At 37.2% G+C, this 15,268-nt stretch overlaps 1 protein-coding gene across 2 annotated transcripts in view; it reads right to left on the minus strand.

The window, feature by feature from the left end:
* The window catches only part of GRM1 (glutamate metabotropic receptor 1), a gene marked incomplete at both ends in the record, with an annotated part of 355,378 nt that overhangs the window by 30,986 nt on the left and 309,124 nt on the right, over window positions 1-15,268 (minus strand). For both annotated transcript variants that reach the window (XM_082855605.1, XM_082855606.1), the window contains one exon: window positions 5,315-6,245. In XM_082855605.1, the coding sequence (XP_082711731.1) occupies window positions 5,315-6,245 (931 nt within the window). The remainder of the gene's footprint in view (window positions 1-5,314; window positions 6,246-15,268) is intronic.

Here is a 15,268-nt window from a genome sequence, read left to right on the forward strand (position 1 = left end):
AGGGAAAAAAAACGAGCTGGAGGAATCAGACTCCCTTGTCTTCGTACTATAATACAAAGCTACAGTAATCAAGACAATATGGTACTGGCACAAAAACAGAAATATAGATCAATGGAACAGTATAGAAAGCCCAGAGATAAACCCACACACCTATGGTCAACTAATCTATGACAAAGGAGGCAAGGATCTACAATGGAGAAAAGACAGCCTCTTCAATAAGTGGTTCTGGGAAAACTGGACAGCTACATGTAAAAGAATGAAATAAGAACACTCCCTAACACCATAGCCAAAAATAAACTCAAACTAAATGTAAGACTGGACACTATAAAACTCTTAGAGGAAAACAAAGGAAGAACACTCCTTGACATTAATCACAGCAAGATCTTTTTTGACCCACCTCCTAGAGAAATGGAAATAAAAACAAAAATAAACAAATGGGACTTAATGAAACAAAAGCTTTTGCACAGCAAAGGAAACCATAAACAAGACCAAAAGACAACCCAGAATGGGAGAAAATATTTGCAAACAAAGCAATTGACAAAGGATTAACCTCTAAAATTTACAAGCAGTTCATGTAGCTCAATATCAAAAAAACAAACAACCCAATCCAAAAATGGGCAGAAGACATTTCTCCAAAGAAGATATACAGATTGCCAACAAACACATGAAAGGATGCTCAACATCACTAATCATTAGAGAAATGCAAATCAAAACTACGATGAGGTATCACTTCACACCGGTTAGAATGGCCATCATCAAAAATCTACAAACAATAAATGCTGGAGAGGATGTGGAGAAAAGGGAACCCTCTTGCCCTGTTGGTGGGAATGTAAACTGATACAGCCACTATGGAGAACAGTATGGAGGTGCTTCAAAAACCTAAAAATAGAACTGCCATATGATCCAGCAACCCCATTACTGGGCATATACCCTGAGAAAACCTTAATTCAAAAAGAGTCATGTACCACAATGTTCATTGCAGCTCTGTTTACAATAGCCAGGACATGGAAGCAACCTAAGTGTCCATCAACAGATGAATGGAAAAAGAGGATGTGGCACATATATACAATGGAATATTACTCAGCCATAAAAAGAAACGAAATTGTGTTATTTGTAGTGAGGTGGATAGACCTAGAGTCTGTCATACAGAGTGAAGTAAGTCAGAAACAGAAAAATAAATACCGGCTAACACATATACATGGAATCTAAAAAAAAAAAAAAAAAAAAAAAAGGTTCTGAAGGACCTAGGGGCAGGACAGGAATAAAGATGCAGACATAGAGAATGGACTTGAGGACATGGGGAGGGGGAAGGGTAAGCTGGGATGAAGTGAGAGAGTGGACTTGAGGACATGGGGAGGGGGAAGGGTAAGCTGGGATGAGGTGAGAGAGTGGAATGGACATAAATACACTACCAAATGTAAAACAGATACCTAGTGGGAAGCAGCCGCATAGCACATGGAGATCAGCTTGGTGCTTTGTGACCACCTAGAGGGGTGGGATAGGGAGGGTGGGAGGGAGCCGCAAGAGGGAGGAGATAAGGGGATATATGTATATGTATAGCTGATTCACTTTGATATAAAGCAGAAACGAACACATCACTGTAAAGCAATTATACTCCAATAAAGATATTAAAAGAAAAAAAACATATATACAAATGCTTAAGAAACAAGAACATACTCATACACTATTTACTTAGAAACCTATATTTTAAAATTACTTCCTTGCATCAATTTAATGCCTTTTTTTGGTGATTGTAATTGTTTTTAGTTTTGCCTGCAATTATGCACCCAAAAAGTCACAGGCGTGCACTGTCACATTTCAGCTCCATGCGCCCTCACATTGTTTGGCACTCGTTGAGTTATTTATCAAAAAAATGACTAGAAGTGTTAGTTTGACTTTTAGCCATTGGTATAACGTTTTTTTTTTAAAAGAAAGCATGTCATTTACATAATGTCTTAAGTTTTTAGTTACATAATGTTAACTCATTTTGCTTTAAAAGTAAGTGATAAGTAACTTGGATCAAAATAACTTGCTTACTTATGAATGTCTATGGATTTCTATGTTTCTTCTACTGCCAAGAAAGAGAAGTTTACCACTATCTTTATATTAATTTAGGTCTGAATAGTTTCCCATGCAAATACATTAACAGCTAAAGATATTAGCAATGTCAAAGGTACTGTAATTTTGTAATTCAGTTGATCTTCCAGGGCAGGATTATGCCTAATAGGATTTCTAACTATAAGTAATTCAAGTAATCCAAATACCCAATTTATTGATTAAAATCCTCCTAAATTATATTTAGAAAATATAAATGCAAGCGCCCAAGCCTTTGGTTGTGTCAGATATCTGGCTGTGAACAAAATAACAAATTGAAGTAAACTTTGCAAAAGCAGACACACAACATCATCCCTCTCTCAGAAACAGCCTGGTATGAGAATATAGTTGGACTTGCAACTCCTCAGAATAATATCAAACAGATCAGTTGGAAGCTCTTCATTACAGCATCTGTTCTGTGTTTATAGCTACATATGCAGACTGCTGAACACCCACAGTGCACCATAAATGTAGGGATTACACATCCAGAATGGTAATAAACTCATTGGGTGATATGTTCCCCAGAGTTTTCAGCCCCTGCTTCAGTTGGCAAAACTCTGCTGGATTTTTGTTGCTGTAGAAAATATTAGATTTTTTGTGGTTTTTGTAACTTTGGAGACAGGTCAGGAAGTCATAAAACAGCAATAGAAAGGTAAAGACAGAGGCACTGGGATTATTTTTATATTTCAAAAGTACAATCTCATAGAGAGTTACAAGAGAAGCAATGGCAGAGTAAGGGAGAAAAATGAGTAAATAAATGGTTGTTTTCCATAGAACTTTAGCCTCAAATACCCTCTGTGGATCAGCTCAGCTGTATGGTATACACTTTGGAGAAGCTACCAATTGTACAAAGAAAGCTGCATGTTAGAATTACTAATTAGAAGTATTATTCCTTACTGTAATAATCTGATAGTGCTTGATAAACTACAGCTAATAGTTGAGCAATGCATTAACTGGTGAAAGCAGCGCTTCCTAGACAACCAATCCAGTTTAGACCAAGACGATTTTTCTCTCAATAGCGTGATTCTAAATGAAATTAACTTCTAAATTCATAATAATTAAGGGAATATTCTCAACCTCTAAGGAAAGCAGTTCCAGGTGTGAGGAGGTAGTCAGAATAAACACAGTGCCTGGCTACTATAGACGTGGTAAGCTGACTTCATTTTATCCCAGCAGCCAAGCAATGTGTACTAATGATTAGTCACCTCACTCTTGGACAGGTGCCCATATCTGTCTGTACATAGAATCCCGGAGAGAGCTTTCAAAAACGCATAATCCTGAGTACCAGAAGATATCTTGATCACATAGATTCTCTCTTTCCATTAAATGGTTATAATAACAGCTTTCAGAAATGACTCATGACCAAAAATCATATGAAAGTTTCTGAAGAACCATAATAAAGGCAGTTAGAAAACACGGCTCTGGGTAATGGTGGATGTTGGAATGGAACCCTCATAAAGCCATATGGGAAGTGATAAAGGAAATCTTAGTCTCTACAAACATTCCAGTTTAAAGAGTGTTTTCTCCCTTCTTTTCATTTTGTTTCCTCTCATTCCTTCCCTCTTAATGGTAATTGTCATGATGCCATTGTACATCTGGACTCTGAGGCTATGGTCTAATTTTTTTCCTCATTTCATGGCACTGTTGTTTTGCTTTCATGCTCACTAGAACTTAGAGGCAGGAATGAAAAATCAGGGCAAAGGGAAAAAAACCGGCTAAGCAACTTTTATAATCAGCATCACATGAAGAACTTGAAATTGATACTGCAAGAAGTAGGTGTAAATTATTGGCTTCATCCTTAACACTGAAAAAATTTAAGGATGTCTTTATTTGAAATGATAACAAAACTTGATGGACTTCAAAAATATATTTTCCTGTAGACTCCCTCATCTGATCCTTAAGCCAATTATTGACTTTTGTAAAAGATGTGCATGGTGCTGCTTGACCAGTAAAGATAAAAACCCAGAAGTTTAAGGCATGTAGGTTTTTTGACATATGTGAAAATGAGAAATTTCATGCCAGTTTAGACTTAGGCAAAGAATGGCTAACTAAGTGGAATTTACTTAAGAGTCACACAAATTCACACTGGCTTGGTGTCCTCACCTACAAAATTGGGGAAAACAACACCCATTCCCCTCCCCTTACCTTGCTGACATGTTCAGGTGCACAGAATAGTTCTAAAACAATGTATATGTTATAATTATTACTATTAAAATTCTTCACTTTCAAAGGGTTGTTTCAAAAAGTGAAATTAATACTGCTAATGGGGAAAATCGTTTAATTTTTGGATAATTCAACTACCACTTGAACTTCAAGCATCCACGTTATTTTAAAAGTTGTAAATGTGACATGAAATCTGTTTTCATGGGTCTCAGAAAGAGATGGCACATGCAAATTTTAGCATATGCTTCTTTGCAAAATAGAGTCAGGAAAAAGATAGGAATGTGTGTATTACATAAACTACTCAGAAGAATTACCAAAGTAGAAATAATCTGGACTTTGATGTTAATGCCGACTCTCAAGTTTGGGGCTCTTCACCTTTATCTGGTCCCTAATTTCATTTGGTACTTTATGGCTAGGAAACCATTCTGGTTATAACCTCGTAGTAGAGATAGGTCAATTCATGTGTAGCATTATGGAAGTTTACAGTACACATTAAAGTTCAATACATAAAAGGGGCACGGTAAGACAGTTGCTCAAGAGAACTTATTTCAGGACATACTTGGTGCTCAGCTTCACTCAAATTTTGAAATAGTCAAACTTCCCCAGGTGCCTAATTTCCTTCCTCTCCATCCCAGATGAGGAATGGTATGGCTCCAAAGTAATAAAAATAAATCAGAAACTATCTCAACCATGATCTAAACTAGAAATTAGAACTAGAGATTGCATCTCTGACCAGACCCCACAGAAGGAGGACCCACGCAAAAGGAAAACATTAGGGACACAACAGAATCTGCAGATTGCAGGTAAGAATAAATATATGCCCAGCTGGTTGTTGCTTCACGTTCCTTGCTCTTTCAAAGAAATGAAAACAACGAAGACCTTTAGTACTACATTCCTACTGCAACAGAATGTGAGATTTGGAAAAAAGAAAAGATTAAGAAAGGACAGGAAAAACACTGGGGAAATGGAAGAACATGATTTAGTCAAATAGAAGAAAATAGAAGAGAGAGAGAGAGAGAGACGGGGCGGGGAGGCAAACCCAGGTCAGATAACTCACTTGGCATTCCCTGCCCCTGGTTTCTTTCTTCGGAAAATGTTGAGGAAAGTGTTGGAGCGGCAGGGCAGCTTGCCATCGCCAACATGCATGCGGACTACATCCGAGGTGGTGAAGGCACTGCGTACATTCCTCTCGGGCTTGGCAATGATGATGTACATCTTGGGAGTGAACATGCACCCCAGGGCCACCGTTACACTGAGGCTCACTGCAAAGCAGGTAGTAATGATCTTGTAGTTGCTCCCAAAGTAAATGGGCACAAAAGCCAGCCAAATGATGCAGGTGGTGTACATGGTGAAGGCGATATATTTGGCCTCATTGAAGTTGGCGGGCACATTGCGGGTCTTGAAGGCATAGTAGGTACAGCTCATGATGAGGAGTCCATTGTAGCCCAAAGGGGCCACCACACCCAAGTTGCTGGTATTGCAGATAAGGTAGACTTCTTTGATGCTTGGGTAGGACAGAATGGGCATGGGGGGCTCCATGATGATCAGGGTTACCACCAAAGTTAGCTGCACACTAATCAGAATTGAGGCAATGATCACCTGGGCCCAGGCACTCATAAACCTGGGCTTGCGGGTGCAGATCTTCTTCTTGCTGCCAGCCAGGATGCGTGCAATGCGATTGGTTTTGGTCACTAAAGCAGAGTAGCACATGGCAGAGGAGAGGCCGACCAGGAGGCGCTGGAGGTAGCAGGATGTGGTGGTAGGTTTGGCAATGAGAGTGAAAGGGCACACGTAACCGAGGAAGATTCCAGCTAGAATAATGTAGCAGAGCTCCCGACTGGAGGATTTGACCACTGGTGTATCCCGGTACAGCACGAAGATAAGGGTAACAAACAAGGTAACAAGGATGCCCAGGCAGGAAAAGGCAATGGCTATGATGGATTCTATGTTGCTCCACTCCAGATAGCGGACAGGAATGGGTTCACAGCCTGTGATGAGAAAAATAGTTTTAAAATGAATCAAAGATTTTGCTGATCAATAATAGTGCTTACTAGTTACCAGAGGCATAGCTATATTTGCATCTTCCATGATTTAAGCTCTTTTAATTTTTTAAAAAATGCCTCTCTATCACACAAATAGGCATACACCATTGTCTTCTCTGGACAATCATGTTCCCAAACCTAATCTCATCACAAGCCTAATGTGACATACTTAAGCCTATAAATACAATCTTCGCTTCCAGTGTTATAAACAGATGCTGCTCCGTGGATGGAACTTGGTTCTACACTTTCAGAAAATGAAAGAAAAAGAAGGAAACTAAACTGTGTTTCCATTGAAGGTTAAATGGTAACAGTGTAATAGAATAAGTTAGTAAGAAATAAACTAACAGAATTTTTATTTTTATGCAGCTATTTGACCAGAGGCAAGTCCAGATCATAGACAAGGATTTTCTTTCTTTTCTTTTCTATTCTTTCTTTCTTTCTCTTTTTTTTTTGGCCAGCCAGCAAACTTTTTAAACATAAATTTCATTTGAATTCTTTAGAAAAATCTGCATTCTCCTATTTAGCACATATTATATTACTCACTCTAAGTCTCACCTCTTTAGTTATGAACGTGGCATCTGAGGGCCTTTGAGTTATCAACCTCTAATAGACATACTAAAGAAGAATGAAATCTCCCCTCACCCATCTCTTGAAAGGAGAGACAGTGCTGTGTTCCTAAATGCCTGGCTTATTTTTTCCTTCCAGAATAAAGTCTCTTTTGTATTTTACAGAGAGAAAAACATTTGTCAAGTCCTGGCAACAACTCCTTCACAGAATTTTGTGATTGGTCTGGGCCATATTTCCCAAATTGTGAGAATAAAAATATGTATTTCCATAAATTTAGGAAGAGACTCATTGTTCTGTAGCCATGAGAGCGAGGAACCACCAGAACCTGTTTTAAACCTGTTTAAAGCTCCCGTCAGCGAACACAGTTTTTGCATGTAACCAGTCAGTGTCAGCCCTGGCTTCTGATAATCACCCAGCTCAGATCAGACTCACATTTAATATATGAGTGCAAACCACTCAGAAGCACATGCCTCTGACTGATCATAGTGGCCTCTCTATTTTTTTTTGCGGTACGCGGGCCTCTCACTGTTGCGGCCTCTCCCGTTGCGGAGCACAGGCTCCGGACGCGCAGGCCCAGTGGCCATGGCTCACGGGCCCAGCCGCTCCGCGGCATGTGGGATCTTCCCGGACCAGGGCACGCACCCGTGTCCGCTGCATCGGCAGGCAGACTCTAAACCACTGCGCCACCAGGGAAGCCCTGGCCTCTCTCTTTTGTGTGTCGGGGGTTTGTCTGTGTCAGAGACTCAGCCTCTTCCTGGAAGAACTTCTGCTTCCAAAAAAAGTCACATTTTAATTCTAAATCTTTCCATTTCCTTGATACAGTTTAGAAAGATGATTAGATAGATACATAGTTAGAATAACAATGACCATTATGGGGAACTTTTGATGTAACACAATCAATAAATTAAAATATTTAAGAACAGCTATAGACCCATTTGGAGATAAAATACTTAAGAGTCGATATTCAGCTCCTTTAATTAACTGGCATACTGAGGCTGCTAAATAAAATTCCAATTCCAATGGGGTCTTTGTCAAGGCCTTTGTAACCTTCTGAAAGCGACCCTCTTTGCATTTCTCTTTTTCTATGCAACCTGGTTTTGTAAATGAGCTATTCTGTCTTTGGAGCTTTTATTAGAAAAGAATACTGCATTTTAAATTTCTAGAACACAAGTCAGATCTATTGAATTTGAATTAAAACCCTGGTCTAGAGCCAAATTGAGATCTATAATTAATGATTTTCGTAAACTTCAGGGACACAGGCAAAATATTTTCTGCAGAATTCAGGATTTTTATTAGATACTTATTGTACTGCACTACAGATATGTACCAACTAAATCAATTAATTGTTAGCTTCATGTAGGAAAATATTTAAAAAGCAGTACATTACAAAAGGGAAGATTTAAATAACCCAGTGGTGTAACATTTAAAAAATAAAAATAGAAAATGCATTACATAAAGCAATTTCAGACTTTTTTTTCAATAAAGATTCAAATTAAGGGTGGAAGATAGATTTTAGGAAACCTTCAAACAATTCTGGGGTAGACTCAATAACTGACATAACAAGGACTATAGCCTCTCTACAAACGGGCTCAGACCTGAATTAGGGCCATCAAACAGAAAAAAAAAAATGTTAAAATTTAAAATTACCAAGTTAGAAAATATCCAATATGTGACTAGACATTTCCAGATAGAGTTATATAGTAAATAAACAAGAAATCAATATAATCATGGATCTTTAGGTAAGACGTCTAAAAGGGCCTCTACTCTCTGTGATTTGGGAACCTATAGATAAGAAAACCTATAGCTATCACAAATAAAAGTGTAATTTAAAGAACCATTACCCCATATTAGTAAAACTCAGGATAACTACCTAAAATCTGTCTAATGACTTAACTCCAGGGGAGACATTGGCATCCAAGAACTCCCTGTCTGTTCTCTGAACTCCCAGGGGAAGCAATATCTCTTCCTTATTGATATAGATGCCTTTATGTCTACTAATCATCTCACTATTAATAGAACATCAAATACCTTGGTTTAATAAAACCACTCAAATAGTGAAAATCTTTGATAATCCTATGCTCCAACATATAACTGGGACTTTGAGACTATTATTATAAGAATACATTATTCTTGGTGACACACACAATTTTAACATACAGGATTTACTGCCAGACAAGATGTGCTATAATTCTTACACCTGATCAAATTATATCTGATTTAGTCATGAAAATACCTATACTATGTATAATTTAAGACATTATCCAAGTAACAGCTTTTGTTTCAGAATTCTTATGGATGAAAGACTCCACAGAAATAGGAAGATGGATTGAAACAGAGCACATAAGTATACAGATTATCATAGATACCTAGATCATCACAAATCTTTCTTTTTTGTATAAATATGAAAATGCTACACCATGATCTATATGTATTAACAGCATAGCAATGTCAAAAAACCATTGTTCATTGTGGTAGGCATCTTCCAAAATGGTTCCGAATAATCCCCACATCCTGGGATTCATGTCCTTGTATAATACTCTCTCCTTGAGTATGAACTAGGCCTATAACTTGTTTCTTTTTTATAGAATATAGCAAAGTTGATGGGATGCCCCTCCTGTGATTGGGTTACATAAGATAATTTCCATCTTAGTAGCAGACTCAGACTCTCTTGCTGGCTCTGATGAAGCAAGTTCCTATGCTGCTAAGGTCCACATGGCAAGGGACCGAGAACAGTCCCCATACAATAACCAGCTAAAAAAATAAAAAGAAAGCTGAAGCCCTCAGTTCAACAATCTTTTGAGAATTATATCCTGCCAATAACTAAGTGAGTTTGGAAGTGCACCCTTCCACAATCAAGGCTTCAGACTAGACCCCATCCCTAGCTGACAGTTTGATTTTAGCTTTGTGAAAGATCATGAAGCAGAGAACTCAGCTATACTGTGCATTTCTGACCCACAGAAACTGTGAGATAATAAATGTGTGTCACTGTAAGCTACTAAGTTTGGGGGTAATTTGTTACACAGAAATATATAACAAATTTACCCATTAAAAACAAATTTACCCAACCTCTTAGTTCTATAGCCAATGCTTAGTCTCCTTGCCTAAGGATAATTAATTTCTTGATGTGTTGGTGTTATATAAAATAATTGCTGCCATAAAGGTTGAGACCTGCAGTTAGAAAAAAAAAGGTACTATAAAAGCTAATACCGTTCTAGTACTATGAAAGATAATAGAAATATTTTAGAGACAATCATGCTAAACAGACTGCTCTAAGAGTCCTTACAGAGTCTCATATAGAACAACAAATAACTTATTAATAATAACAAATCCATGGAGAAGTTCAAGAATTCAATTGTAGGTACACAAACTCTAGCCAGAAAAGAGATTCTTAGAAGAAATACCAGAATGATTGTGTTGTAAGATGCATAAGGATAATTCTGGCAAAACCAGATGGCTATCTCATAGCACCAGATGAAATATCCAACATACACTAGATAAAATTCTGATGGAAAAAGTGAAAGAACTCATTTCAGTAGAAACAAATTGGCCACAAAATTAAACATTCCCAGGATAGCAGATGTGGCCAGTTCATGCTTCATTTGTAATTAAATTAATCTGGCAAAACTGTAAAGGTCGGGGGCACTGACTGATACAATGGCAAAAGAATCCTTTGAGTAACTCCACATGCATTGCATACAGTTGTCTCCTTCTATGGTTTATAAATATATACTAGCTTAAATAGTGTATTTATCTTCTGGATGGGTTGAAGCATTCCCCTATTGAAAAGCCACAATACTTACAATGGCAAAAATATGATCAGACGTGTAGTCTTAGCAAGCATGTTCCAACTTACCAATCTAGTGATATGGGAACTTTTCATCAGAACATTTATTCATGAATTTAAATTACATAAGGCTGTCTTCATTCCCAAACCTCTGGACAAGTAAAAGGGAACCTTAATACTGCTGAAGGTAACATCTCTTTTTTAAACTGAGGTTTGCAGAGAGCCTCCAGAAGCTGAAGGCTCATGAAAGTTAACTGTTAACCCAAGACCCTTGAAGCAACCTGATAACTACACAGTGGTCTTCTGTGCAAGATTATCTTAAGATTCTTATATATATCATACTCTCCTTTGTATGTTCTTGCTTATTCATACTTTTCTACTTTATTGATAAAAGCTATACAAACCTGAGTTTGTCTTTAATGTTCTCCACACTAGTAATAAGGACTTGCCTAAACCTGGGTTTTGTTAGAGACAATCATTACTCTAACTCAGTAATTCAATTATATCAAGCTATTGTTAAGTATGTTATAACAATAAGCTTTGTATATGCAAATATTTCACAAGTTCAAATATTTGAAAGCATTCAGAAGACTCACAGAACATGCTTATGTAATGTTTTCATTTAAAGGCAAAAGGTAAAGTACAGTAAGAGAAAGTTCAGTTTAGCAGCCAGGGATCAAGAGGTATCCAGGTGCAAGCTCTCTAGGACCCTTATTCCTACAAGGGCATACTTCATCTGTGGATTGAGCTACCAAAATCTGCACAATGAACACTGGTTTTGAGACAGCTCAAGATAGAAGTTCTCAGTGAAGTCTTTTATGACCCTCAAGTCATAGAGCCAAGACAACCTGTCTAATAAAATATGCCAGGGGAAATCCATCAGTAAATGAACTGACTTTGGTTGTCATCAGTGGAGTTTTAAACTTTAAACTGTATATCATAAATCCCAGTGCCCTTAATGTAGCCAGAAACCAAAGACTGATACTCAGCCATCTCAACAGATAATCATAGAGTCTTCCAAGTCTAGTTGTAAATTAAGCCTATCCTATACAGTGTACTATAGACAAATGAAGAAAAACATCCTTATGATAGAAGTATAAATATTCTTGTGTTGTAACAGTAGCAGTTTGTCATAAGAACACCCCAAAGCAATATACCTACACCACCACTAGGATTACTTTATCTCGTGTGAAGATCCTAGATTATTTTCCCCATGTGGAAACCAAAGTTTTCAAGGCCAATCCAGGACCATCCAAAACAGAATCACCTGGGGATTGGGACTGATCATTTACATTTTGAATAAGCTTCTTAAAAGTTGTTTTTTATTCTTTCCTTTCCTTTCCTTTTATTTTTTAAGACACCCTCAATTTGAGAAGTGCTAGCTTTGATATCCTGAGAGAATTAGACAAAATATCCATATTGTTCATATATGTGATGTAATGTACTCATTTGTCCTGTTTTGAGGTTTAAAGAGAAGAGTTGCCCCACCCCCAAGTGTGTTTGGGTATTCCAAGACTAGAAGGGATGGCGGTTAAGTTCAACCAGTGGTAAAGAGTGAGTGTCCTGAGCCTACCTGACCCCCAGCACCCAAAAGGAGAAGACTTTAATGGGAGTTGTGCATAGTATATCTAAAGTGCAGAGAACTTAAGGACCTGGCAGTGTCTATGGTTAGAGTTACTCTACACAATCCAGAACCATTGGACAAGTCTGTTTCCTCCAAGCACACTACAAACTACTGAGCAAAAAGAGAAGTGGTAATAACTCTGATCTGAGGGCAATGGGTTACTCCTAATTTTTGAAACAAACATTGGCTCACAATTAAGATCCAAAAGCATTGGAGGGGGCTAAAATTTAATATCTGACTTCTTTCCAATTAGGTAAAGACAAATTTAATATGAACCAAGAAATAAAGATAGGCCACAATTATTCTACCTAAAGTGTGTTGGGGCATTTAATAACATTTACAATAGTACTTCATGATTGCATAAGGCTTCATTGAAATGCTTTCTTTAACATTATTACATTAATATAAATTACCTACAAGGTGAAATTATTATTTAATGTTTAATATAAATTACCTACAAGGTGAAATTATTATTTAATGTTTAACTCAATGTCCCTTCCTCTGTGAAGATTTTTCTCTTCCCAGGGAAAAATGATTGCTTTTTTTCTCTGTACTTACATGAAATTTTGTACAGACTCCTGTTGCAAGGCTTATAATTACCTGTTTACATGTCTGGTTTCATATGAAGCTTCTCTTCCAGGATATAAACCTTGTTTCATTCACCCACATGTCCCAGTTTCTCAAAAAAAAAAAAAATACCTGGCATGAAGTAAGTGGTAGTGTATAATATAAAAGTGAATAAATGAGTAGATAATATGAGAGGTGGCAGTAACTGTGGGATGGGGAAAAATAGTTAAAAAGTTAATTTCTATAACAGTATTTTTTATTGATGAGATTTAGTGTAGTCTGACTTTCTGAGGAATTACTTTATACTATTTGACTTTTTAAAAGGAGTAAGTAGCATTGGATTACATATAATTGGCCCATAGATTGTTAAACTACTGTCAAGTTGTATATCATGGCAGAAGACATCCCTGTTTATGCATCATAAAAAGTAAAGTGTGAAATTTAAATGCTGAATTAAAATGTGCATATTCCCAAGAAGAAAATATGAAAAATTTATTAAAACAGCTTCAGAAGTCACTTCCTCTAAGAAATATACAATATTTTTCTTCATAGCCTAAAAATAACATATTCTAATGAAAACAAAAACTCACTAACATGTTTTTATTCATTAATATTAGAGTCTTTGAAGCATATATGAAAAGTAGCTATCACATAAAATGATTTTAAGCATATTTTAAACAAACTTCACCTTCAGTAAAAAACACTATTTTCCAAAGAGAATGATTTCTCATTTTAACTAAAATTCAGTCAAAAAAATCTACCCATGAAAATCAAATACCTACTTAAAGGCAATGCATATACTCCTCTGAATATTTTTACTGATTTTTTTGTATTCTTTCTCTGTGAGTTTTCTCTTTTCACAACTACTGCTACTATGGCAACAATCAAAAACACATTGCCATGTACTGCGCCCTTGCTCTGAGCCTGACATGGCACCAGGTAAGTGGCAAATTAGATCTCATTTTCCATTCTTGTGTAAGACTGGAAGGGATGCAGAAACAGTAGGTGTCATTAAAACTAAGTATAGCTGAATAATATTCCATTGTATATATGTACCACATCTTCTTTATCCATTTCCGTATGCTAACACATATATATGGAATCTAAAAAAAAAAAATGGTTATGAAGAACCTAGGGGCAGGACAGGAATAAAGACTCAGACGTAGAGAATGGACTTGAGGACACGGGGAGGGGGAAGGGTAAGCTGGGATGAAGTGAGAGAGTGGCACGGACATACATACACTACCAAATGTAAAATAGCTGGTGAGAAGCAGCTGCATAGCACAGGGAGATCAGCTCAGGGTTTTGTGACCACCTAGAGGGGTGGGATAGGGAGGGTGGGAGGGAGATGCAAGAGGGAGAGGATATGGGGATATATGTATACATATAGCTGATTCACTTTGTTATATAGCAGCAACAAACACAACAGTGTAAAGCAATTATACTCCAATAAAGACGTTAAAAAAAAAGTATAAATGAGTATGAGAGATGCATATTCTGAAAGACCTTAAGTATAAGACTTACAACATAATTTGGATACATGATCCAAAAGTAGCCACTTGCCTGTTGTTATCAGATAAAGGCGGTCTGAGCTGTTGCTTTGCTCAACTCATTTGAATGTTAAAGTGATTTTTACACATATGATGGATGATAGTAGATTAAATTCTCTAGAAAGATAACTGCATTAAAAGTCACCTATTTATAATCAAGGAGGATTTTTTTAATAGTTTACTAAGTCAAAGAGGCTTAATCAATGACGGTGATCATTTGGCAGTGGGCAGACAATATATCCACAGTGGAAGATGTCTAGGGAATAAAACATATGACTTTGAGTTCCATTATTATAACATATTAGATCTTTAAATTTTTTTTTGTATTTTAATGTTTTAAAGTTGGATAGAAGTTCTTTATCATGTATGAGATAAGCCCCCATTTAAAGGGAAGATGAAGCAGTAGGAAAAGTTGGAGGAAGCCCCAAAAGTGTAGACAAGAGGAAAAATCTTGTACCTCAAAGCCAGGACTTCTGACGTTTAAGATTAACCTTAGAAAGGTGATGGTTTTGTCTTTGAGCCTCTTCCTGGTCAGTTGTGGTCTCAGTCAAATAGCTGAGGGCTGACTCTGAAGTCAAGCCCAGTTCTCAAGCACAATGGTGATCTAAGGGGACGGCTTTCTCAAGATGAAAAGGACCGGCAGGAAGCACACGCTACAAAGGAGGGTAAAGTTGTGAAAAGAGACACAGTACAAGTGGGAAAGGAGGCCTGTGTCCAGAATGAGGTTGGAAAAGCTTTTCCAAGTCAGTCCATTGCATGTAACCATGAGATAAATGCATAGTGAAAGGGCATTAGACCCAGGGACAAAAACCCCTAGATTCTAGTGGTGGCTTCTCCTATTGAGGATCTGTATTGATGTAGATGAACTTGGGTGAGT

The sequence above is a fragment of the Leucopleurus acutus genome (genome assembly GCF_964270905.1).
Source record: "Leucopleurus acutus genome assembly, chromosome: 15".
Classification (NCBI taxonomy): Eukaryota; Metazoa; Chordata; class Mammalia; order Artiodactyla; family Delphinidae; genus Leucopleurus; species Leucopleurus acutus.